General features: G+C 37.9%; 9 protein-coding genes, 1 long non-coding RNA gene and 1 other non-coding gene across 15 annotated transcripts; 4 read left to right on the top strand and 7 right to left on the bottom strand.

Annotated features, from left to right (window-relative positions):
* The first annotated feature begins 613 nt into the window (after positions 1 to 613).
* Positions 614 to 4993, top strand: LOC106318079 (ubiquitin carboxyl-terminal hydrolase 23-like). Its single transcript, XM_013755932.1, has 10 exons — positions 614 to 1090; positions 1170 to 1284; positions 1366 to 1476; positions 1575 to 1747; positions 1826 to 2149; positions 2273 to 2398; positions 2473 to 3432; positions 3531 to 4137; positions 4343 to 4427; positions 4520 to 4993. The coding sequence occupies exons 1-10, from the start codon at positions 821 to 823 to the stop codon at positions 4683 to 4685; spliced, it is 2937 nt and encodes a 978-aa protein (XP_013611386.1). The 5' UTR covers positions 614 to 820; the 3' UTR covers positions 4686 to 4993.
* Positions 4994 to 5603: 610 nt separating this feature from the next.
* On the bottom strand, positions 5604 to 7127 carry LOC106318080 (26S proteasome non-ATPase regulatory subunit 9). The gene is made up of 5 exons (XM_013755933.1): positions 6901 to 7127; positions 6770 to 6830; positions 6455 to 6547; positions 5984 to 6314; positions 5604 to 5868 (listed from the first exon to the last, which is right to left on the bottom strand). The coding sequence occupies exons 1-5, from the start codon at positions 7039 to 7041 to the stop codon at positions 5847 to 5849; spliced, it is 648 nt and encodes a 215-aa protein (XP_013611387.1). The 5' UTR covers positions 7042 to 7127; the 3' UTR covers positions 5604 to 5846.
* Positions 7128 to 7386: 259 nt separating this feature from the next.
* On the top strand, positions 7387 to 8749 carry LOC106315979. 2 transcript variants are annotated; one of them, XR_001264692.1, is made up of 5 exons: positions 7387 to 7632; positions 7704 to 7810; positions 8225 to 8310; positions 8415 to 8524; positions 8603 to 8749. It is a non-coding gene; the product is annotated as an uncharacterized LOC106315979 (long non-coding RNA). The 2 variants fall into 2 exon arrangements; XR_001264691.1 differs by having other exon boundaries at positions 7392 to 7632; positions 8415 to 8749.
* Positions 8750 to 9813: 1064 nt separating this feature from the next.
* On the top strand, positions 9814 to 11540 carry LOC106318384. The gene is made up of 4 exons (XM_013756335.1): positions 9814 to 10306; positions 10697 to 10767; positions 10870 to 11101; positions 11187 to 11540. Exons 1-4 carry the CDS (start codon positions 10211 to 10213, stop codon positions 11394 to 11396), a joined length of 609 nt encoding a protein of 202 aa, XP_013611789.1. The 5' UTR covers positions 9814 to 10210; the 3' UTR covers positions 11397 to 11540.
* A 145-nt stretch (positions 11541 to 11685) lies between these two features.
* Positions 11686 to 12990, top strand: LOC106318383 (F-box protein SKIP1). The gene is made up of 2 exons (XM_013756334.1): positions 11686 to 12035; positions 12297 to 12990. The coding sequence occupies exons 1-2, from the start codon at positions 11719 to 11721 to the stop codon at positions 12880 to 12882; spliced, it is 903 nt and encodes a 300-aa protein (XP_013611788.1). The 5' UTR covers positions 11686 to 11718; the 3' UTR covers positions 12883 to 12990.
* Positions 12991 to 13005: 15 nt separating this feature from the next.
* On the bottom strand, positions 13006 to 16258 carry LOC106318382. Of its 4 annotated transcripts, none has more exons than XM_013756332.1 (11): positions 15949 to 16258; positions 15782 to 15839; positions 15542 to 15679; positions 15363 to 15428; positions 15129 to 15211; positions 14994 to 15042; positions 14724 to 14837; positions 14434 to 14626; positions 14271 to 14341; positions 13805 to 14009; positions 13006 to 13321 (listed from the first exon to the last, which is right to left on the bottom strand). In XM_013756332.1, the coding sequence occupies exons 1-10, from the start codon at positions 16168 to 16170 to the stop codon at positions 13816 to 13818; spliced, it is 1188 nt and encodes a 395-aa protein (XP_013611786.1). In that variant the 5' UTR covers positions 16171 to 16258; the 3' UTR covers positions 13006 to 13321; positions 13805 to 13815. The 4 variants fall into 4 exon arrangements, with proteins under 4 accessions (XP_013611786.1, XP_013611784.1, XP_013611785.1 ...); XM_013756330.1 differs by having other exon boundaries at positions 13014 to 13321; positions 15129 to 15226; XM_013756331.1 differs by having other exon boundaries at positions 13014 to 13321; positions 15129 to 15226; positions 15363 to 15419; positions 15949 to 16257.
* On the bottom strand, positions 14154 to 14225 carry TRNAM-CAU. The gene has a single exon. It is a non-coding gene; the product is annotated as a tRNA-Met (tRNA).
* Positions 16259 to 17819: 1561 nt separating the features above from the next.
* On the bottom strand, positions 17820 to 18296 carry LOC106315025 (the record flags this gene model as incomplete). Its single annotated transcript, XM_013752804.1, has 1 exon — positions 17820 to 18296. A coding segment is annotated over one exon (477 nt), but the record flags the coding sequence as incomplete, so codon positions are not given.
* Positions 18297 to 18962: 666 nt separating this feature from the next.
* LOC106315024 lies at positions 18963 to 19439 on the bottom strand (the record flags this gene model as incomplete). Its single annotated transcript, XM_013752803.1, has 1 exon — positions 18963 to 19439. A coding segment is annotated over one exon (477 nt), but the record flags the coding sequence as incomplete, so codon positions are not given.
* Positions 19440 to 20105: 666 nt separating this feature from the next.
* LOC106315023 lies at positions 20106 to 20582 on the bottom strand (the record flags this gene model as incomplete). The annotated part of the gene is made up of 1 exon (XM_013752802.1): positions 20106 to 20582. A coding segment is annotated over one exon (477 nt), but the record flags the coding sequence as incomplete, so codon positions are not given.
* Positions 20583 to 21248: 666 nt separating this feature from the next.
* Positions 21249 to 21919, bottom strand: LOC106315022. Its single transcript, XM_013752801.1, has 2 exons — positions 21844 to 21919; positions 21249 to 21727 (listed from the first exon to the last, which is right to left on the bottom strand). The coding sequence occupies exons 1-2, from the start codon at positions 21917 to 21919 to the stop codon at positions 21249 to 21251; spliced, it is 555 nt and encodes a 184-aa protein (XP_013608255.1).
* Between the last annotated feature and the right edge of the window lie 1776 nt (positions 21920 to 23695).

Below are 23695 nucleotides of genomic sequence, written 5' to 3'. Positions count from 1 at the left end.
AACGTACTTTGAAGTCTTCACCGACTCGACTCGGGATCCTTACACATGTTTTACCAATTAGCTCCAAAAATATCTATTAATTTAATTTTGAGGAGAAATAAAATTCATAATTGATATGTACATACCAAACCCCAAGAGATTGTTAATAGACTACAACCAATTAGTTTCCATGCAATTCCTCCTATTTTTTAACTTTTCTTTCACTCTCTTTTATTTTTCTAAACTGACAAGCATGTCAAAAAGAAAGTATTAGTAAAAGAAAACTGTAAAAGCTAATTTTAAAATTTATCTTCCGACAAAAGTTTGCATATTTTCTGCAATAAATATACGTTTACTGATTGGTGTATCAGTGTTCAACTTGTGTTAGTATTGGGCTTACTCATAAATAGGCTCAATCTCAAAACAAAAACCCAAATTTCAGATTAATGGGCATTTGATTTAGGCTTGTTAGTGAGCAAAACCTAATTTAACGTCCACGCTATACCCTAATAACAAAACTGTTAGTTTCCCGGCTAATAATCCGGCGCCGTGTGGACCAAATTAACCGAGACAGAAGAGCTCTCTGGTTCCTCTGTCTTGTACGAGTTAAAATTATAAATACCGAAAATAAAAACAAAATTAAGTGGTCGAAAAATGTCGGGATTGGTGTTTGCTAGGGTTTAGTAGTGCCCCCTGCAGCTGCTTCCACTCTTTCTCTCTTTTCGAAGATTAGCCGCAAAAGCTCTCTTCTCTCTTTCACACAACTTTTCCTCCCGACAGATCACAAAAACCGTGTCTTTTGTCTTAACGCGTGGATCGTCGATTCCTCTGGATTCCGTGAATGGAGATCCAGACGGGTCAAGACGGATCTCGCGCCGCCGTTTCGTCCTCTTCCGCCTCCGCCGTTTTCAGAAAGATCGAGTTCCACCTCGCGAGGAAACCCTTCAACGGCTTCTCTAATCGCGGCTCCGATTTCAAGATGGAGACTTTGAATCCCTCCTCCTCATCTAACACTAACAACAGAGCCTTCTGGTCACCCTCCCTTAAGAAGGTGGACGGTCCCGATTCGTTGGATCGGGAGCTTACTTTCACCAAAACCATCCGCAAAATCGTGAGTTGCTTCTCTGTGGAAAAAAAATGTTATCTTTATTATGGGTTTTGTTGATATGTTTGGACGGGTGTCTTTGTAGGGTGCTGGTTTGGAGAATCTCGGGAACACATGTTATCTCAACTCGGTGTTGCAATGTTTGACGTACACTGAGCCTTTGGCTGCTTATCTGCAAGACGTCGCGCATGAGCAACGCTGTAAGTGGTGGTTTGCTTGTAAATGCTAAGTCTCTTTGTTCAGTCTCTGATACAGTGTTTATATGTAATCGTTTTGTGCAGGCCGTGTGGCGGGGTTTTGTGCTTTATGTGCAATGCAGAGACATGTCAGGACTGCTCTTCAATCTACTGGCAGAAGCTTAGCACCTAAGTATTTGGTCTCTAACCTGCGATGTATGCTTCTCAGACCTTGTCTGATTTCACTATTATTGTGTCAATTTCGGCTTTTTTTTATTAATCAGACTAACGAGGACTCTCAAATGGTTAATTAGGCGTATCCCAAAACTTCAGGAAATGTAGGCAGGAAGATGCACATGAGTACATGATCAATTTGCTGGAGTGTATGCACAAGTGTTGTCTGCCTTCTGGTGTACCTAGTGAATCCTCTGATGCTTACAGGAGTAGCTTGGTACATCAAATTTTTGGTGGTAGCCTCCGTAGTCAGGTAAAGTTTTTTTTTTTTTTTTTTATTATTATCATCATTTGGAGCATATATTTAACCTAAATATTCTATTTATTTCAGGTGAAATGTGCACAGTGTTCCCATTGCTCCGACAAGTTTGATCCATTTCTTGACCTGAGCCTAGACATTTCGAGGGCAGATTCATTGCAGAGAGCACTTTTACGTTTCACTGCGGTTGAGCTCTTAGATAATGGTTCAAAGGTTTACCAATGTGAAAGATGCAGGCAGAAAGTTAAGGCTGTAAAACAGCTTACTGTTTTCAAAGCACCCTCTGTTTTGACTGTACATCTCAAACGGTTTGAACCTCATAGATCCGAAAAAATCGACAAGAAAGTCGAGTTTCCCCCTGCGATCGACATGAAACCTTTCGTCAGTGGTCCATATGTAAGTAGACTTACTCTTGTGCTCTATATTCCGTTGGAGTTTTTTTTAGATATTCTTGTTCATGTATCTTTTTAATCCTTGACCTTCATGATTATAACATTACAGTTAACTTGTGTTGAGCAGGAAGGTAATTTGAAGTACACTCTATATGGTGTGTTAGTTCATTGTGGTGGAAGTATCCATTCTGGTCACTACTACTGCTTTGTTCGCACTTCAAGTGGCATGTGGTATTCCCTTGATGATAACGAGGTAAGCAGCAGCAGCATTCTACGTTCTTGGTTTGCATAACTTATAGTAAGTTTCTCTTTGCATTGTTGCTGTAGGTTATCCAAGCTAGTGAGAAGACTGTGTTCAACCAGAAGGCGTATATGCTTTTCTATGTTCGTGATAGACAAAATACAGCCCCAAAGAATCCAGTTACCGTGGCTAAGAAAGAAACTTCCAAAGAGAGCGTCGCCGTAAACAGAGCTTCTTTGATTGTATCTTCTAACAGAAATGATCAAGTTAATGGTTCAACAGTCATCAAAGCATGTAGTTTAAACGCTACTGTTGCCAATGGTACTGCACCCTTGAGAGCGTGTGATAAAGGCTCGCCTGCTTGCTTGACCCCAAAAGATGCGAATGCAAAAGATCCCCCAAGCAGTATGGAGGGGAAAGAGAACCTTAAGGGGCAAAATGGTACAGCACCTGTGAAATCAAGTGACCAAGGTGCTCCTGCTGTCTTAACTCAAAAAGATAAAGAGAAACAGAAAGATTCCCTGAGCAGTGTGGAGGCAAAAGAGAACCTTAAGATGGAAAATAGTTCAGCACCACCCTCGGAATCACGTGATCAAGGTGCTCCTGCTGTCCTGACCCAAAAAGAGTTGAGCGTTGTTGCTGCCAATGTTACATCACCCTTATGTGAACAAGGTGATCCTGCTGTCTTGACACCAAAAGATTTAAATGCCAAAGAGACTCAGACAAATCCCCCAAGCAGTGTGGAGAGAAAAGAGAACCTTGAGAGACCCTGTGATGTAGGTGCTCCAGTAGTCTTAACTCAGAAAGATTTAATTAATAACAAGAAGGAAGAGTCACTTCCACAGGCTAATGGGGAAGGATCTTTGGTAAAGGAGGACTCAAAGGCTGCATGCACAATGATACCAGGAAAGGCTTCTCCTCTCTTGGATGACAGCACAAACACTCAAATTCTTGTGAATTTGCCTACTTCTGTGGCCAAAGCTGAAAATAGCGTTGACGAGAAGAACTCTGCTAATAATTTGAACGAGTCTGACACTTCACTTAAGGTGAGTGTATAGTTATACTTTCACGAGTTTGAATTTTGTTCGTATGGCCTCGTTTAATGGGATTGAGTTTTTCTAACTTGCCTTTCGCTTCTCTCCAGGTTAAAAATGATAATTCACCTATGGAAGAAGCTGTTCTTGATAATCAGACTTTGGTACATCAGTCGGATGAATCGGCAACAGAATCAATAAAGCAAACTTCTGCTGAGGAGACTCTCACCACACAAAGAAAGACTCGCAAGCGTAACATGAAAACCCTACGGGTGGGGTTATCATCTTTCAAGCTGGCACTTGGCGTTCGCAAAAAAAGGGGAAGATCAAGAACCTTAGCTGTTAAGGGTACTTCGGAGTCCAAGAAAAGAGCTACAGATCTAGAACGTTCCACTCCACTGATAACTAGCAAAGCTGCTTCTTCTGGCTCTGCTTGCTGCTTGCATGGGAAGGGTAAAAGTGTCAGTGTCGATAATGAAAGGATAAGGACTAGTAATGGGAATATGCTGCTTGCCTCTCCAATCGTAGAGCTGAAGGAGAGAACTAATCAAAATGGTGCCGTTCTTGCGTCAGACCAACAACAACCGTTGAGGAGTTCGGACTTGTCTGAAGCAAGCCAAAACGGCAAAAGAAAGAGAGACAATTCAAAAGAAGAACAAATATTGTTACAGAAAGAACAGGTGACCATTCTCACGAGGGGTTTGCCAGAGACAGTTGGTAAGTTTTCTGTTTTCTTATCTTTAATCCTTGCTTCTAATTGCTAATGATAACGAACTTTATCCAGGTAGGAGATAACACTAGCATTCTCCAACTCTGATTTTATTTTTTTGAGAACTGATAACAATCAAACAGTTAACCTTAGAGCAAGGCCTTAGTCTATGTATTTGTGTTTGATGGGCTTAAGTCTTAATAACTGTTGCAGTTGCCAAATGGGACGAGGAAGTTTCAGCTTCTAAGAAGATGGGTAGTAGTGAAGGCACGAGAATTGGATATGTAGCAGATGAATGGTGAGCTTTGATATTTTTGGTTGTTTGCGTTGGGGTTGGTTAATATTATTAGGCAGTTGGTTTACAAACAAATGGTATTTGGATTGTGGCAGGGATGAAGAATATGACAGAGGGAAGAAAAAGAAGATAAGGATCAAAGAGGAGATGTATGTAGGGCCGAACCCGTTCCAGGCGTTTGCATCGAAGAAACAACAAACGGATACAAAGAAGAAATGGACACAAGGCAGGAATACTGCAAAGACAGGCTTCCGGATATGATCAAGGGACCAGCCCATCAGCTATAAAAGAGTATGTAATCCACGTGTTGCTGTATTTGGCTTACAGTAATGTTAACAAAAGAGGTAAAGAAAGATCTATAGAGAGACGTTAGAGAGTGTTTGTGATCTCTTTTTTTCTCTTTTAGTTTTGTTCTATTTCTGATAAACAAAGACAGATCCATCCCTTGGTTTTGGAGTAAGATTAGCTGTTTCTTTTAACTTGTCTCATGTAATGCTATCTCCTCTACAGGTAGTTTATACCTGTATTAATATTATTTACCCACGAGATTAATATTTTTTGCTGTAACATTACAATCGTGTCGGTAATAGTGAGATTTAGATTTCATATATTTGATAGATTAAACGCTGAGACCGTGATATTTGACGATGAACTTTAACCAGGGTGACGTTGAATCAGACCACCATGCGTCTTGCAAGCTGCTCTGTTGCTTCTCGTACAAAACTGTAGCTTGTCTTGGTCATTCAGCTGCCAAAGTGTTCACTGGATGGTTTAGTTTCCACATTAGTTAGTCATCATACATGTGAACTGGGCATGTTTCACTTTCTTAGTACTACTTCATATTTTTAACCCTGAAAAGGCGTTTGGTGGAGGATGTTCGAGTCTGTGACTGCATCGCCCTTAATCTTTAACCAAAGGGCCGCAACTGAAGCAGCCTTGCAGGCAAAATAAAGCTTACGAATAGAGATGACTGACCATTGTATTGTGAAAACTTGTAGTTATACCCTTTTCAGGCACCATGTCCAACAGTGGATCTATCTGGAATCATTTGCAGGTTGCTTTAACATAAATGATCAATTACCACAATTAACTAGATGTGGACTTATCTTGAGCGTCAATCAGCTGGCCAAGTTAAGGGTACGAGAGAAACAAAAATTGAAGTCATGATTATCAACTGGCTAGTGGAACAAAAACGCGTTTCATTTGTGGTATCAGCTATAAGCTAAACGATGCCTCTTTTTTTTTTCTGATGGGTTCAACATGCAAAGAAGAAAGTCTACTTTCAACTACCAAATTGGGAAACCACTTGCACGCACACTAAACAAGTTTTTTTTTAAAAACAGACATCATCATTCATCAACCACAAACTCTGCAGGACAGAAGCTTTCAGCATATCCAGGCCTCCAAATGACAGTCCATGGATCATACCAAACGGAAATGGCACCTGCAATGAAAGCAGATGAGATGGGAAAGAGTTAGCAATTCATCCAGTTGAGACAGAGAAACGACTACTTTCTCTACCCCTGTTGTGAAATAGAAATTTATCAGAATGTACGTACCCCAATAGACCTCTGCCTTGCCATACCCTCGGGGTGACAGATAAATCTAGTTTCGCACCTTGCCTTATAACTCCCACAGAAACTGCTTGTCCCTGGTTAGCTTGAGCTTCAGCGGCAAGCCTAGGCAACAGATTGTCACCACCTTCGACGTTGCCAAATTTAACAACCTGATCTCCAAGCTGTAACCCATCCTCCGCTGCTGGAGATGACTCGGTTATCTCGTCAACCATGGCAAAGGGGATACTAGTATCCATGGCAGGGGAAGTAACACTGAAGCCGGATGTCTGCGATAAGGAAGCCACTTCACCAGACAAACTTCTTTCTTGTGGACCTGCATAATCATTTTGTATTCATTCATAAAACTCCACACCCAACCATATGGTTTTCAAAGTATGGGCAGGCATTTGATAGTCAAAGTGACGGAACCAAAGATTGAAACATGAAGCTTGGAGCTCAATGTCCAGGTCATACCCGAAGCTCTGGAGGTAGGCCTCCTCACTGAATGAAGAATTTGAATGTTCACATTGATCTTGTCCGTTATCTCGCTGTGCTCATTTCGTAACTCTGTAGGTAAAGAAACTATCTCAGAGAAAGAAACCAACTCAATGTGAAGGAAAGAATCAAACACTAACACACTTGGTTCACTGGAGAAGCTACACATCCACTCTATGGCAAATAATGATATTAAAAAATCAATCTTGGTTCATCTCTTACTCACACAAACCCTAATCTAAGTAAAAAAAAAAAAAAACCTAACTTGGGACAACAAAGAGAAGAGAAACTCACCAGCAAGACGACGGCGCTGAGCTCTAACCGCCGGAATGTCGATATCTTCCCGAGGGAACCCCTGTCGATGTCATAAACGATAAAAAGAATCAAAAGGGGGGAGGGATGATAAGCAGATCGAGTAGAGTTACCTCCGAGTCGACGAGATTGGCGGAGAGACCAGGACCACCGGGATTGCAGAGACGTTCTACGATGGAGTTCATTTCCGTCTCCATGGCAGCTCTCTTATCCATCAGAGCCATCGTCTCCGCTTTCAGATTAGCGCCACCCATACCTTCCCTCCGATTGATCTTCCACCGAATCCAAACTTTCTTTAGCGACGGAGCATCATGTATTCTATGGGCTTTAAAAAGCCCATCAGGTTCTTAGAGTTTAGTCTAAAACCCATTCTTTAACTCCAAGTTACATCCTTACCGTCCATTTGTTCCATCCAACGGCCGCACCCGCCTTGTTTCTGGTTCTTTATCCCACATCACCCAAAATCTATCTCTATCTTCTATCTTCTATATATATAAAAGAATGTTTTACATCAGAAAGTCGTGTGTTCTGGTGGTGCCACGTGTCCCATTCGATGAAACTCAGCGTTTCATTTATTCCACTATGACATTCCGTTTTGAAAAGCCCAACTTGATAATAGGTTAGGCCACTCGAAACGCGTCGTTTTCTGACTTCAGTGGTTGAGCCAATTGTTTTTCTCCGCAGTCGCGATGGAAGCTCCAACTCTAGGGTTTCGATTCATCTTCTTCCTCTGGGCTTGAATTTCACCAGTTACACATTCATCTTTTTAAAGTCCTCCTTGATTTCATCATCCACGATCTACATTTATGTCTTGCAAGGCTGTGGGGGAATCTCGGTATAAAAAGGTTAGAACCCGTATTCTCGATATCATCCTGACGACCTCTCTCATACTCTTTGAAAATGGCTTCTTTCGCAGATTCATCTGTCTGAATTGAAGGCGGTTTTAGGTTTCTGGGAATCTCGAAATGTTAAGAAAGGTGGTGAGCTCGTGGGCTTTGATATGCTTTTGGTTTTGATGGCAAGGTTAAGTCTTTTCGACTAATTCGTTATTGCTTACTTTCACCTTAGTTTCTTAAGTAATCTACATTTTCTTATCGCCACCATCCATCAACGCCTTAATACTTTCAAAAACCTTGATTCATAAGAAAGCTGAGAGCTTGACTATCACATTAGCATCGATTGTGATTTACAAACAATGATTTCTTAACTGTGTTGGGGTTTTCTAAGGATGAAATTAGATGGACGTTTATCAGTTTATGTTATTCTAAAGATGTTTTCAATGCACACAATCTAATTCTACATATTGTGATGAGTATAACTAAAACACGTTGATGGTTTTTCCTACCGATGAATTGCTTGCTTTCGGCTTCTTTTGTTTCTTTATATAATGTTACAGAGCATTAAAGTTTTTTTTTTGTTTTCTTTGTTTTCAAACAGGATGTTGTGGTTAAATGGAGATCAAAGCTATTCGCAAGTGCACTTCTTGCTTCTCGGCACAACTGGATCCTAACCTTTGTACTTAAGTTAGACAATACGCAATGCATGCGTTTCTAGAATATATCTGATAGAAGTATTTGAATACAGATGCTAACTTTGGAAATACTGAAAATGTAGATTAATTGTGCAGGTGTTGAAAACAGAAGAGAAAACGACCAACCAGTTTCACATACTCGATGATTATTAGAAGACTTTACGCTGCCTGGAAATCAAAGTGGGACATGGCTTCTGAAGATATAAGTAAATTCCAGTTCAAATCACTCGCAAGTTACAATATTATTACTAAAATTATTTATGCAGCGTCAAAGATTTGTTCAGGGCATTGAGTTATTTAAAAGAGATGATATCTCAAAAGTTGAGTCATTAAGATTGGGGTAAAATTCGTGCTTCGGGAAAAGGATGTACATGAGCATGGTTGGTTAGACCCTTTGAAGTTATGCAGACTTACTGAAAGAGTTTAGAGTATTTGTCGATAATCGTGGATCTGACTTGAATAAGAGATTATGCCATCCTTGCACAAATTGGCCGGATACTTGAGACATACCCCTGATGAACCAAAACTTGACAAATCCTTCTTATGAACCAAAACGTGACCATCAGAAACGAAACTCGTGAAATGAAGATGCTATGCATTAAAGTTACAAAGCTTTTTGTTAATTATGACAAAAACTTAACACTTTTCTTCACTGTTGTATTTACCCTCTTCTATGAGCTAATAGGTCATCACTGCAATAAACACACTCTAGAAATCATCAATGTAAATGCAAGAAAAAGGTGTTATCTTTAGGATATTCTAAACCGAGTGTACAGAAACCAAGACAGAGTTTCTGCAACAATCCGTATATATGTTTTTTGGTAAAAAATATGTAATATATATATATATATATTAGCACCTATGTTCGGGAACGCGCTAGACGCTAGTCGGACGGTTAGGTTAAACCTAGCGCCTAAAGAAAAAATCGGAAATTAATCGAAAATTATGCGGGACAGAATTTTTAGATTATTTACTATGTCATAAAACATGTTAATCTTTAATTGTGTATAACATTAATATATTTTCATGTTTAAGATTGTATAAAACACATAAATAGAATATATAAACTTAATATAGTGTAATTTTCATCAAAATTATAAATATAAATGGTATTTATAAAATTTTAGATCAAACAAATAAATAAAAATATTATTAAAAATAAAATAAAAATAAAAAATAATTAAAAAATAGAGTAAGCAATCTTCTAGGCGGCTATGCGGTGATTTTATAACAGCGATTAGTACTATAGTTTCAAAAAGCGAATCTTATTATGTTAGCTTTTTCTCTTCCACTATCTGACTTTTCTATAAATAAAGTCGTGAGATTTATATTTGAACCTCCATTCTCATAGGTCTATTTTCAACGGACCCAGTATTAAACTTTGAATGGTTAATAACTTTACAGACGACAAAAAGAAAAAAACTTTACCGACGACAATGGAACACAAGAAATAAAATAGAGACGTTTCTTCTCAAGAGTCTCCAACAAAACCCATTAAAAATAAAAGAGAAAAAGGAAGTTGCTTTGCACTTAACACAGCACCACAACTTAGTGCAGAAGTCATTTCACACACTTACTCCCTGCACAAATCTGCTTCCATCTTCATCACTGCTGTCTTAACACACCTCCAAAAAAGCAATATTGCTTTTATTTTTTTATTTTTTTTCTCTCACAGCAACAACACCAACACCAACAACAACATGATGTGTCCTTCTTTTCTGCTTCTTTGTCCTTCTCTGACTTCTCCTCTCTGTTTGATATCAGATATACAACACCACCAAACCCAGAACCTTCCTCTCTCTATCTCTCTTCTCATTCCTTCTTTCAAGGGCTTATCCTCCTTCATCTCTTTCCTTCTTTGATTCTGCAACTACACATCTTGTGTTCACCTGATGAATCGAACTCCTCCCAACCCTAATCCTTTTGAGGATCCGAAAGTCAGACTTAGGCATCACAGCCTTATGCAAGATTATCAAGAACTGCATATGGTAAGAACTCTGTTTTTTTTTCCTCTTGAGTTTAAATCAAGTTTCAGTTTATGGGTCTGGTCTATTTTGTCTCTGGATCTGAAAATGTTTCTCAAGATTTGTTTTTTTCTTTTCTTTTCACTCTGATCTGGATAAAGTTTTTGTTTCAAAGAGAAAGATAAAAACTTTAAGCTTAATTGGTTCCTTAACAAACATAAAACCTCTTACTTTATTTTGTCATGTGTAGTTGTTCAAATCGATATTAGTCTTAAGCTGATCAAAATAGTGCTTTGTTAATACATACTCCTAGGATGAGATGCGAGAGCCTTGTTGTGTCCATATTAGCGAGAGATAACCTTTGGTTCTGTGTATTAATAACGTGTTTCACTGTTTTTGTTTGGATCACACAAGGATACTGAAGCAATGCGAAAGAAGATACAGACTATGCGAGAGAGAAAGGCAACACTTATAGCCGAAGTCCGGTACATATACTACTCTTATCTTTGACGCAATAATATATTTATCATTAATGTTCTTGATCCATGTTTTGTTCTGAAGTGTTTGTTTATGTCTCTGTTTATCAGATTTCTTCGGCGGAGATACAGACATTTGAGACAAGACCAGCCTGTTATGCATCCACCAGATGTTAAAAAGGGTAGAGGAAGATCGAAGAGTAAAACGCAAGTGTCGTCTCCTAATAAGAGAAGTGAAGCAGAAACCAAACATGTTACACTTCCCGACTTAAACCACTCGGTAAACGAAACCAAAACCAGTCTTGAGAAGAGAGTTCCGTTGTTTGATCTAAACCAGATATCTGTAAGCACATCGTTCACTCTTTATATACAAAGAGAACCAACATGTGTGTGTGTACTCATTTGACCACCTCTTAAATTGATTACAGGGAGAAGAAGAGGAAGAAATAGAAGCAATGAACAATGAGAGAACGAGAGTGCAAGAAAGTAGTTCATGTACGAGAAAGAGCAGCACCGAGATGCCGCAGCAGCAGAAAGAGATGATGAAGCTATCGTCTTGCAGGAACGGAGGAAACGGATCAAATAAGAGGAAAGTTTCGTGGCAAGATCCTGTTGCCGCAGCAGCTCTCAGAGTCTAATACCCTCAAAAGTCAACGATCTTGTAACATAGTTCCACGTCAATGTAGCTGCTTTTATTTGCTTTTGAAAACATTAAACATATATCCAAATGTGGCTTGAAATTTAAAAACCTTATCCCCTTCTCTATACTGAACACGTGTCGTTCTTAGAAGAGATGAAAGTGATCCAAAAGTCCAGGAACAAAATCAACGGTCAGAATATGTTCACACGTGTCGGAACAAGACTTTTCGTGTAAACTTTAAATTCATACATACAGATCACAAGACCAAAAATGTCCCAAACATGTCTGAAAACGAAAAAAAAAAAAAAAAGAAACCTTTTATGGACGATTGGGGAGGATTGGCTCCAGAGATACTCACCAACATCATCTCACGGCTCACGATCCAGGAGCGATGGACAGGACCGATGTTCGTACGAAAATCGTGGCTTGCCGTTTGCAGAGATCCGTATCTCTGGTCTTCCTTCGATCTGGAGCCATGGTTCGAGTCGTATCCCGAGTCGACTCAGTGGTGGTCTCCTGATTTCGAACGGAAGATTGGCTCGATGCTCCGATCAGTCGTTGATTGGAGCGACGGAGGTCTCACCGAGATCCGCGTCCGCCATTGCAGCGATCACGCTCTCTCTTACGCTGCTGAAAGGTAATCCTTCCTTCTTCATCCAAAGCTCCCTTGTCCACTAATTAACAGAGTATATGAAATAGATTAAGCGGTTACTTAACCGACCGGTTTAATATTCTGTTACTCGGTTTAATAGTTTGTTATTCCACTATAAGAGAAGAGTGTTCGTTGCAAAACGTTGAACTAATCAGAAATCAAGTAAACCGCTTACTTAACCGCCTAATCTATTTCATATATTCTGTTACTAATGAAAGTGGGTTTATGGTTTTGTATGTTGTTAAGATGTCCGGATCTCGAGGCTGTCGCGGTTAGAAGCAGCCCTCACGTGACGGACGCATCTATGGCGAAGGTAGCGTTTCGTTGCAGGAGTCTAAAGGAGCTAGATATCAGTTACTGTCACGAGATATCCCACGACGCTCTTGTGATGATCGGTAGAAACTGTCCTAACCTCACGACGCTGAAACGCAACCTTATGGATTGGTCTGATTCGTCTCGGCAAATCGGCTCTGTTGTTCCTACAGAGTATTTAGACGCTTGTCCTCAAGACGGAGACACGGAAGCTGAGGCGATCGGGAAACATATGATGAATCTAGAGCGTTTGGAGATTCGGTTCTCTAGATTGTCTGCGAAAGGACTCGCTTGCGTATGTGAGGGGTGTCCGAAGCTAGAGTACTTGGACTTGTTTGGGTGTGTGCATTTGTCAAGCCGTGATATTGCAAACAATGTGTCAAGGCTGAAGGGGATTAAGGAGGTGAAGAAGCCAGATGTTTATGTGCCGAGGTCAGAGCCTGTGGTGGCTCAGACGGAGAGATACGGACATTGGAGACTCTATGACGAGAGATTTGATATACAATCCATGAGGATCTGAGTTTCATACACTTAAGTAATGTTCTGTAATAAAGGCAACCAATAGGTTGTTGTTAGTGTGTGTTATAACATGTGCAAAAGGCAATGAATCAAATATTTTCGTTGGTTTCCTGACCGTGGAAAAGACCCAACTGTAAATAAAATTCACAATCTCAAGCATTCAAAATGTACACGCTTACATAACGTTTATACACGCAGAGTTAGTTTACCTGTTGACATTACAAAGGCAGAGTAATATCTACTACATCAATTAAAAAGCTAGAGAAGAAGAGGTAGTAAGAAAGAGGAGGCGAGGCAAGCAGTCACATGGAAGGAGCCTGGCAAAAGTGTTGCAGAAGCCGATCTGGTGGTGCTGTGTGGCCTTCTGTATCTGAATCCTCTCCTTTTCCTTATGAAAACGCCAAGCTTCCTCGGTACACCGACTTCATCATTGACATGAGCTGAACACAAAAGAAGAAACTGAGACAAGAACAGGAGTGAAATGATAGATACGATGACTAAGCGCTTGGTGTCACCCATCTCTGCTCAAAGATAAGATAAGGTTTTGCCCCTCTGCTGTGATTATAAAGAAGACGGGTAAAGTTGAAGATACTTTTTGTTAAATGGATATAATTCAATAACATTTGGTGGGATGACTGAGAAATGTAATGATAAGATAACATCGTAGTGTCATGTGGAGCCTATGGCGGCCATAATTTAAAGACTCTGACTCGCTGGAAAACTAAGTGTCCAATATATCACAAAGCGACATCAACCAAAGGTCAAAGCCGACCACGATATATATGATTACTGGATCAACTATCTTCACCTTTAAACCAAAGTGAAGCAATTTGCTTTCCACACACTATTCTTTGATGGACTAAGGGTACAAAGGGTTCCAATAACAAAAAAAAATAAAGCTTTATTGGGTAGATGCTACTAACCTGAAAAGGTATCATTCTGGGTAGGCTAAGATTTTGTCCAAAATGGCTGGCTCGACCTCCTTGAAAGATGTGACTTGACCAACTCGTTTAGCTAACTCCCCTGTGACTCGGTCCATGAAAAGAAGATACAACCCGTTTCTTTCTTCCAACGCAGCTACTGCTTTCCTCGTGTGGACAACTGATGATATCCACTCCTCAAACACAACTACAGGTCAGACACAACCAATCTCAGCATCATTTGTGACACTTTTTGCCGTCTATAACTGTATTTGTGTCAGAAATGGAAACAAATAGATAGCTGCATATAATTCGGGAATCAACGAAAACAAAAAAATAAAGAGCAAAAATTTATCAGAGCCAGGTTTCGATCCTGGGACCTGTGGGTTATGGGCCCACCACGCTTCCGCTGCGCCACTCTGATTTGTTGAAAGAGTATCATACATAAAACACTAAATACTTAAATTACCAGTTTCAAATGCTTCATTCTCTGCCCACGATAACAAATAGTCACTTATCAGGAACTCAATTAACTGTATCCTGCAGGTCCATAAGACAACATAATCAAACTCGGCAGTCCCACGTATGATGTATCATAGAAACACATTCTCATTAGAATTTGAAATACTTACAATATAAACATGCACTCATCCATCTCTGGGAATGATTCATCAAACGGGTCCATGACCAGTAAGTTCTCGGCTAAAATAGATATTCTCTGTGAAATAGCAAATATTGCACGCTGTCCAATGTATGGATCACTTCCCAGTTTACGGATCAAATGTTGGACATATAACCCAACACTAGTTTCTAGTTGTTTCACCTCTACAACAGATGTAAGTAAAAACACAGCAACATCTATGAGAAATGATAACCAGAAAGAGAAACACAGTTAAAATCATAGATAGACAGCTAAAGCTACCATTTCCTTTAAAGGGAGTGCACATTCTTGCGATCAACTGTGTAATCATGAAACTAATAGATTCTTCAACAGATTCCAAGGTTCTCCCCATCGATATCAGCTTCTTCAGTGAAGCTTGAGTATGCAAAAAGAGAGCGAGCATATTATTGTAAGAAGAGGAACAAGAACACACGTTTGTTTCGTAAGTGCAACACAAGCTTCCAATAAAAGGGAATTGCAGCTCAGGTATCAAATTATTTGTTTGCAAGTCAAGAGATTGAATAGTATTACCTAATATGAAATCTACAGCCTGATGTGACCAGTTGCTGAAATAAGAGGCCTGCAGAACAGAAGAAGCGAGTTCAAATCTGCAAACTATGTAAGAGTGCATATTACCAGAAAAGAGCTTAAGCAATAAAGCCTAACACTGGAGTCCGCTGCTTGGGACAGTTCCAGGAGAAAATCAATAGATATCCTTAGCTGCTCTGCTTCGTCTTCATATTCAGGTTCTGAAGTCAAGAGTCCTAGAAGATGATGCTTGGTTACATACATTCAATTTAACAATTCACCCATCCAGGTAAATATCAAAGTATGGTGTTGTATATAATGTATAAAGGAAACTGAAAGTGAGTGAAGCCGAGGAAGAGCCTTAGCAAAAACCTGAAAGCGGCAATCTTTGAGATGGTCGAGTTGATTTCCTTCTTCCCCTTATCCTTGCTAGGAAATCAAATGACAACACAAGCTAATAAGTAAAAAAAAAAAAAAACACAAAGAAAAAGGAGACAAAACAGTTCAGATTACAAGACTAATGAATACAAATAAAAGCGTAAGAAATACACCTATTCTGAGAAATCTACGACGAAGAGCATCGTTAAACCTCGGTTCAGAGGCCTCTCCAATACGCCTGCCGCTGAATTCTCCCAAGTTATCAAAGAAATAACACTTGCAAGAAGCATTCGCTGGGAACAAATCACAACCTAAGGAAGGTTGCAGAAATCGCATCAACAAAAGGCTTTTCCATTTTTGGGAATCATTAAATACATAAAACGAGTTGCCAAAGTTTTAGATAATAATAATACTTTCAGCATCTTTGAGATCTTCCTGGAGTCTGATAATCTCTTTCTTCCTCTCTTTTGCCTAATTTCAAAATTGAAACCCCTAATATGTTAGATTTTCCCACTAAATATCAAACAAACAACGACAATCACTTAAACCCAAGTACACAAAATCGAATTCGAGAGGGGACCTTCTGCTTCCATCGAAGAGCATCAGTATCGGAGGGAGGAGCACCGCAACGAGAAGTAGAGGAAGACGATCGACGGTTCTTCTGCTTCCAGAGAAGAGGATCGGTTTCGGAGGGAGCATCGCAGAGAGAAGTAGAGGAAGAAGATAGACGGTTCTGGATCTTCGATCGTAGGAGAGACACGGCGATCGCCAGTCTCAGTGACTCTTCCTTCTCCTTCTCCATGTGATCTTCTGCTTCAGTGACGCTCGAATTAGGGGGTGTTAGAGCATCTTTAACCCCGGATGCTTAAATGGGGTGCTAATGAAGTTTTAATATTAAATTTAATGGTTAGTGGGGTTAAGGATCTTTGTTAAGGTGCTCTCATTTTACGCGGTCCAATGGAGATTTTTTAAGTTGGGGTTCTTAATAAAAAAAAATTAAAAAAAATTCATTTATTAATTATAATACATTAAAAGATAACATTAAAAACATAGAAATTTAAAATAAAAATGAAAATAAAGATTAGAACAATAATTGAGAAAAATTCGAAAACAAACTTCCAAACTCAGTTGTTGTCTTCATCACGTCCAAATTTATGCCATAAATGTTGAACCAAATCTTTTTTCAGTTGTTGATTTGTATGTGGATCACGAATTTGTCTTCGACGTCCCATCATATTGGTGAGCACTTCATGGAATTCTCTTTCAATATCGGGATCGACATGTGAACTTCCGGTATCTTCTCCTTGTTGGAACTCTGAAATATTCGCATGGTATATCTATCTCGTTCATCTTCTACTATCATATTATGAAGTATGATACATGCCCTCATAATATTCCCAATTTTGGCTGTGTCCCAAAAAAGTGCCGGGTTTTTAACAATGGCAAAACGAGATTGCAAGACTCCAAAAGCACGCTCGACATCTTTTCGGACAGCTTCTTGTTTTTTAGCAAACAAAACCGCTTGCAGCCCTTATGGCTCCCGAATAGATTGGATAAAAGTAGCCCATCTCGGATAAATACCGTCGGTGAGACAGTAAGCCAATTGATATTCCTTTCCATTCACAGTGTAAGTGACTTGCGGAGCCCGACCTTGTATTATGTCATCAAAAACAGGTGAACGATCAAGAACATTGATATCATTTAAGGTACTTGGAGATCCAAAAAACGCATGTCATATCCAGAGATCAAAGGAAGCAACCGCCTCTAAAACAATTGTCGGTTTTTCCGAACCACGTGCATATTGCCCTTTCCATGCGGTGGGACAATTCTTCCACTCCCAGTGCATACAATCGATGCTTCCTATCATCCCAGGAAATCCACGGGACACTCCAATTTCCACCTTTGGACTTGCTGCCAAGTAGTTCGAGCGGAGAAGGCGGAGGAATCTCTTCGATTTTGTTATTTTCTCTCGACAGACAAAACAAGAACACGGGAAATCAGAGAAAGAGAAGAGAAGAAAAAAAAATAAAAGATAAAAGCATCTTTAAACACGGTCCACTGCTTACGTGACACGTGTTTTAAATCCCCATTAAATTCGATCACAAATTACCTAAGCTAAGCATCGGTTTTTGTCTTTCTGATTATTTTTCATTTAATTAAATCATTAGATTCCTCTAAGCTTCCCTTTAAATGCCCCGATAAACATGCTCTTATTGGTTTGGGAACTTTAATGGAATTGATTATAACTGTAATTAGGATTCTACTAATAGATATGAGTGGAGTCCGTAAATGATGAGTAGGATTTAAATAGAATTGTTTGGAATACATTTTGATTTCTGTTAAGGATTTTATTGGAGTTCATTTCCAAATCAACAATAAAAAAACTCAAAGATTTATTTTTAAAATATCTTTTGCAAATAAATAAAACTAAGTAGCTGTTATAAAAAAGACCTAAATAGTTGCATCTTTCCACATTTTTTCAGCCATTGCTTCTCTCCAGATATTAGCACTTTCTCTTTCTTGATCCTGTGTCTCCAAAATTTCTTCAACATTTTCAGAATCATCTCTTGCATTGTTGCCTTCCATATTTTCTTCAGTGGTAGCTTGATTGGGAACTTCAACAGGAAACTCATCTGAGCGACAATGCTTGCGAAGAAAATTATGTAAAGCTACACAAGCCAGTACCAATTCTGTTTGTGTCTTGAAAGAAAATGGAGGAGCAGATTTAAATATTAGAAATCGTGATTTGAATATTCCAAATATTCTCTCAATCACGTTTCTCAAGGAGGCATGACGATGATTGAACAATTCATGTGGAGTTTCGAGATCACAACCTTGGCCAGTAAAGTCTTGAAGATGGTATTTAGTACCTCGAAAAGGAGCTAAAAATTTGCGTATGTTGGCAAATCCATAATCAGCTAGATAAAATTATCCTGAAATAGAATTAAAATAAAACTATTAGCTCGTCGTCTAATAAATAAAATATTTGCTTATTATTTACCATACAAAAGGTTACCATGTGGAACTACAAATTTATTAGTTCTCTTCGTCAAAGCATCGTCGGTTTCGAGCGGAGAAGGCGGAGGAATCTCTTCGATTTTGTTATTTTCTCTCGACAGACAAAACAAGAACACGGGAAATCAGAGAAAGAGAAGAGAAGAAAAAAAAATAAAAGATAAAAGCATCTTTAAACACGGTCCACTGCTTACGTGACACGTGTTTTAAATCCCCATTAAATTCGATCACAAATTACCTAAGCTAAGCATCGGTTTTTGTCTTTCTGATTATTTTTCATTTAATTAAATCATTAGATTCCTCTAAGCTTCCCTTTAAATGCCCCGATAAACATGCTCTTATTGGTTTGGGAACTTTAATGGAATTGATTATAACTGTAATTAGGATTCTACTAATAGATATGAGTGGAGTCCGTAAATGATGAGTAGGATTTAAATAGAATTGTTTGGAATACATTTTGATTTCTGTTAAGGATTTTATTGGAGTTCATTTCCAAATCAACAATAAAAAAACTCAAAGATTTATTTTTAAAATATCTTTTGCAAATAAATAAAACTAAGTAGCTGTTATAAAAAAGACCTAAATAGTTGCATCTTTCCACATTTTTTCAGCCATTGCTTCTCTCCAGATATTAGCACTTTCTCTTTCTTGATCCTGTGTCTCCAAAATTTCTTCAACATTTTCAGAATCATCTCTTGCATTGTTGCCTTCCATATTTTCTTCAGTGGTAGCTTGATTGGGAACTTCAACAGGAAACTCATCTGAGCGACAATGCTTGCGAAGAAAATTATGTAAAGCTACACAAGCCAGTACCAATTCTGTTTGTGTCTTGAAAGAAAATGGAGGAGCAGATTTAAATATTAGAAATCGTGATTTGAATATTCCAAATATTCTCTCAATCACGTTTCTCAAGGAGGCATGACGATGATTGAACAATTCATGTGGAGTTTCGAGATCACAACCTTGGCCAGTAAAGTCTTGAAGATGGTATTTAGTACCTCGAAAAGGAGCTAAAAATTTGCGTATGTTGGCAAATCCATAATCAGCTAGATAAAATTATCCTGAAATAGAATTAAAATAAAACTATTAGCTCGTCGTCTAATAAATAAAATATTTGCTTATTATTTACCATACAAAAGGTTACCATGTGGAACTACAAATTTATTAGTTCTCTTCGTCAAAGCATCGTCGGTTTCGAGCGGAGAAGGCGGAGGAATCTCTTCGATTTTGTTATTTTCTCTCGACAGACAAAACAAGAACACGGGAAATCAGAGAAAGAGAAGAGAAGAAAAAAAAATAAAAGATAAAAGCATCTTTAAACACGGTCCACTGCTTACGTGACACGTGTTTTAAATCCCCATTAAATTCGATCACAAATTACCTAAGCTAAGCATCGGTTTTTGTCTTTCTGATTATTTTTCATTTAATTAAATCATTAGATTCCTCTAAGCTTCCCTTTAAATGCCCCGATAAACATGCTCTTATTGGTTTGGGAACTTTAATGGAATTGATTATAACTGTAATTAGGATTCTACTAATAGATATGAGTGGAGTCCGTAAATGATGAGTAGGATTTAAATAGAATTGTTTGGAATACATTTTGATTTCTGTTAAGGATTTTATTGGAGTTCATTTCCAAATCAACAATAAAAAAACTCAAAGATTTATTTTTAAAATATCTTTTGCAAATAAATAAAACTAAGTAGCTGTTATAAAAAAGACCTAAATAGTTGCATCTTTCCACATTTTTTCAGCCATTGCTTCTCTCCAGATATTAGCACTTTCTCTTTCTTGATCCTGTGTCTCCAAAATTTCTTCAACATTTTCAGAATCATCTCTTGCATTGTTGCCTTCCATATTTTCTTCAGTGGTAGCTTGATTGGGAACTTCAACAGGAAACTCATCTGAGCGACAATGCTTGCGAAGAAAATTATGTAAAGCTACACAAGCCAGTACCAATTCTGTTTGTGTCTTGAAAGAAAATGGAGGAGCAGATTTAAATATTAGAAATCGTGATTTGAATATTCCAAATATTCTCTCAATCACGTTTCTCAAGGAGGCATGACGATGATTGAACAATTCATGTGGAGTTTCGAGATCACAACCTTGGCCAGTAAAGTCTTGAAGATGGTATTTAGTACCTCGAAAAGGAGCTAAAAATTTGCGTATGTTGGCAAATCCATAATCAGCTAGATAAAATTATCCTGAAATAGAATTAAAATAAAACTATTAGCTCGTCGTCTAATAAATAAAATATTTGCTTATTATTTACCATACAAAAGGTTACCATGTGGAACTACAAATTTATTAGTTCTCTTCGTCAAAGCATCGTCGGTTTCGAGCGGAGAAGGCGGAGGAATCTCTTCGATTTTGTTATTTTCTCTCGACAGACAAAACAAGAACACGGGAAATCAGAGAAAGAGAAGAGAAGAAAAAAAAATAAAAGATAAAAGCATCTTTAAACACGGTCCACTGCTTACGTGACACGTGTTTTAAATCCCCATTAAATTCGATCACAAATTACCTAAGCTAAGCATCGGTTTTTGTCTTTCTGATTATTTTTCATTTAATTAAATCATTAGATTCCTCTAAGCTTCCCTTTAAATGCCCCGATAAACATGCTCTTATTGGTTTGGGAACTTTAATGGAATTGATTATAACTGTAATTAGGATTCTACTAATAGATATGAGTGGAGTCCGTAAATGATGAGTAGGATTTAAATAGAATTGTTTGGAATACATTTTGATTTCTGTTAAGGATTTTATTGGAGTTCATTTCCAAATCAACAATAAAAAAACTCAAAGATTTATTTTTAAAATATCTTTTGCAAATAAATAAAACTAAGTAGCTGTTATAAAAAAGACCTAAATAGTTGCATCTTTCCACATTTTTTCAGCCATTGCTTCTCTCCAGATATTAGCACTTTCTCTTTCTTGATCCTGTGTCTCCAAAATTTCTTCAACATTTTCAGAATCATCTCTTGCATTGTTGCCTTCCATATTTTCTTCAGTGGTAGCTTGATTGGGAACTTCAACAGGAAACTCATCTGAGCGACAATGCTTGCGAAGAAAATTATGTAAAGCTACAAAAGCCAGTACCAATTCTGTTTGTGTCTTGAAAGAAAATGGAGGAGCAGATTTAAATATTAGAAATCGTGATTTGAATATTCCAAATATTCTCTCAATCACGTTTCTCAAGGAGGCATGACGATGATTGAACAATTCATGTGGAGTTTCGAGATCACAACCTTGGCCAGTAAAGTCTTGAAGATGGTATTTAGTACCTCGAAAAGGAGCTAAAAATTTGCGTCTGTTGGCAAATCCATAATCAGCTGGATAAAATTATCCTGAAATAGAATTAAAATAAAACTATTAGCTCGTCGTCTAATAAATAAAATATTTGCTTATTATTTACCATACAAAAGGTTACCATGTGGAACTACAAATTTATTAGTTCTCTTCGTCAAAGCATCATATAATACTTTTGAATCATGAGCTGAGCTCTCCCATCCACTGAGAACGTATATGAATTTCATATCAAAATTGCAAACAGCCAAGACATTTTGCGATATTTGTCCTTTTCGATTGTGGTAGCTAAGAGCATCGCATGTAGGTACTATAGCTGGTATATGAGTACCATCAATTGCTCCTAACCAAGCCTAAAATATATATTATATATTAGTTTTTTCCAAAATTCATATGCTCCTTTCGCCTTTTCTTGTTGCGGATCTTCCGTCAAATTTCTAGTCAAATGGCAATATACTATGTTTATAGTTTATGAATATTCAATATATATTATATTAGAAATATTTATAGAAATACTATTATATAATTATTTTTTACGTATGTTAACGTGGAAGACTATTTGAGATATGGCCAAAAGATAAAAGAAATTCTCCAAAGACGTGTCAATGCTATTTGAGCTAGATCAATACGTTTCCTTTTTCATACAACTAATCAAGTCAAAGCTATAATATATCAAAGACCTATCTTGAAATAATTACGCATTAATATTTACAACCAAAGAACTCTAGATAATCTATGAAACGAAACAAACATATAAAGTTCACAGAAATTGAGAAAAGAATTGCAGTACTGAAAACAATAACTTACATGTCATCCATAGTGGCGATAGGGCGATCCTACGGAACAGTCGGACACTTGCTAACAGTAAGACACCTGCAAAATATTAACGAAAGTGATGTGTTATGTGTAAGTCTTAAAAACACAACATATGAATATTGAATTGTTTTTGGCAATTAAGATACACAAAAATAACTTGATTCAGATTGCAGAGTGATTTTTCTTTAAAAGTTGCATGTTTGTTTAGGCGTATTAGCTAATTGCTGTGAACCGTTTATATAGAGAAACTTGTTGATATCTTCGAGATAAGATATAAGACCATTTCAAAATATAGAATCATTGATATTCAGAGAATCTAGGTAACAAAGTTGGTTTGCAACGACTCAACACGTAATATATGGAGAAGATTTTTGAAAGGAACAAACATTTGGTTCCCAACATTCAAAAGTCAATGGTTTTTGATTTTCTTCAACATGATTTTGTTGCTTTATCTTAACAACTTCCATGATTTTGACTTGGATTTTTGAATCTATTGACTTGAATCTTTGGAAAAAGTTATAATTGAGCCTTTACAAAAAAATGTAGTAGAGAGCCAAAATAGCACACAAGAAGACAATATCATTGAACAGAATGCAAGTACAACAAAGGCCAATCTTGCTCAGCCTCAGACAACTTGTTCTAGCAGCTCTTCTGGTTTTTGAGGCTGTTTACATTACCTGAATGATTAAACCGAGATCAACAGTTCCATTCTTCAATCGATCTCTGAATGCTTCAAGTCCAAATCAAATCCCAAAGTAGTTTGGACCCTGTGGAGGTGTAAAAGAAAACTCTCAGTTAGGTGCCAAAACACATCTTGTGTGTGTTAAGAGGTTAGTGTGCTGTTAAAACCTTAAAGAAGTTGTGTTGAGGACAAGAGAGGGCTGGTGTTTTCATTGTAAGCTTGTACAGTGTTGTAATTCGCAAAACCTTTCACCTTCTCCATCTCATCATTAGCATGTATCTGTTAAGAGAAAAAGGGTAAGAGAACAACCACAAGATGTGAAAATTGTAAAGTGGCATCTGCGTACTCTGTTACAGCAGTATCTCAGAAGGTACTGTTTGCATACTCCACTGCCCTTTGCTTCATGTACTCAACTCTCTCCTTATCACCACCAGACATTATAAGGAAATTATAAGGAAATTTGTTAGCTTTCATATGTTTCAACCTCAGTTTGAGTGAGACAATTAAT

Source organism: Brassica oleracea, chromosome C9 (assembly GCF_000695525.1).
Source record: "Brassica oleracea var. oleracea cultivar TO1000 chromosome C9, BOL, whole genome shotgun sequence".
In the NCBI taxonomy this organism is placed as follows: Eukaryota; Viridiplantae; Streptophyta; class Magnoliopsida; order Brassicales; family Brassicaceae; genus Brassica; species Brassica oleracea.
This window is presented reverse-complemented; position numbering and strand designations above follow the sequence as displayed.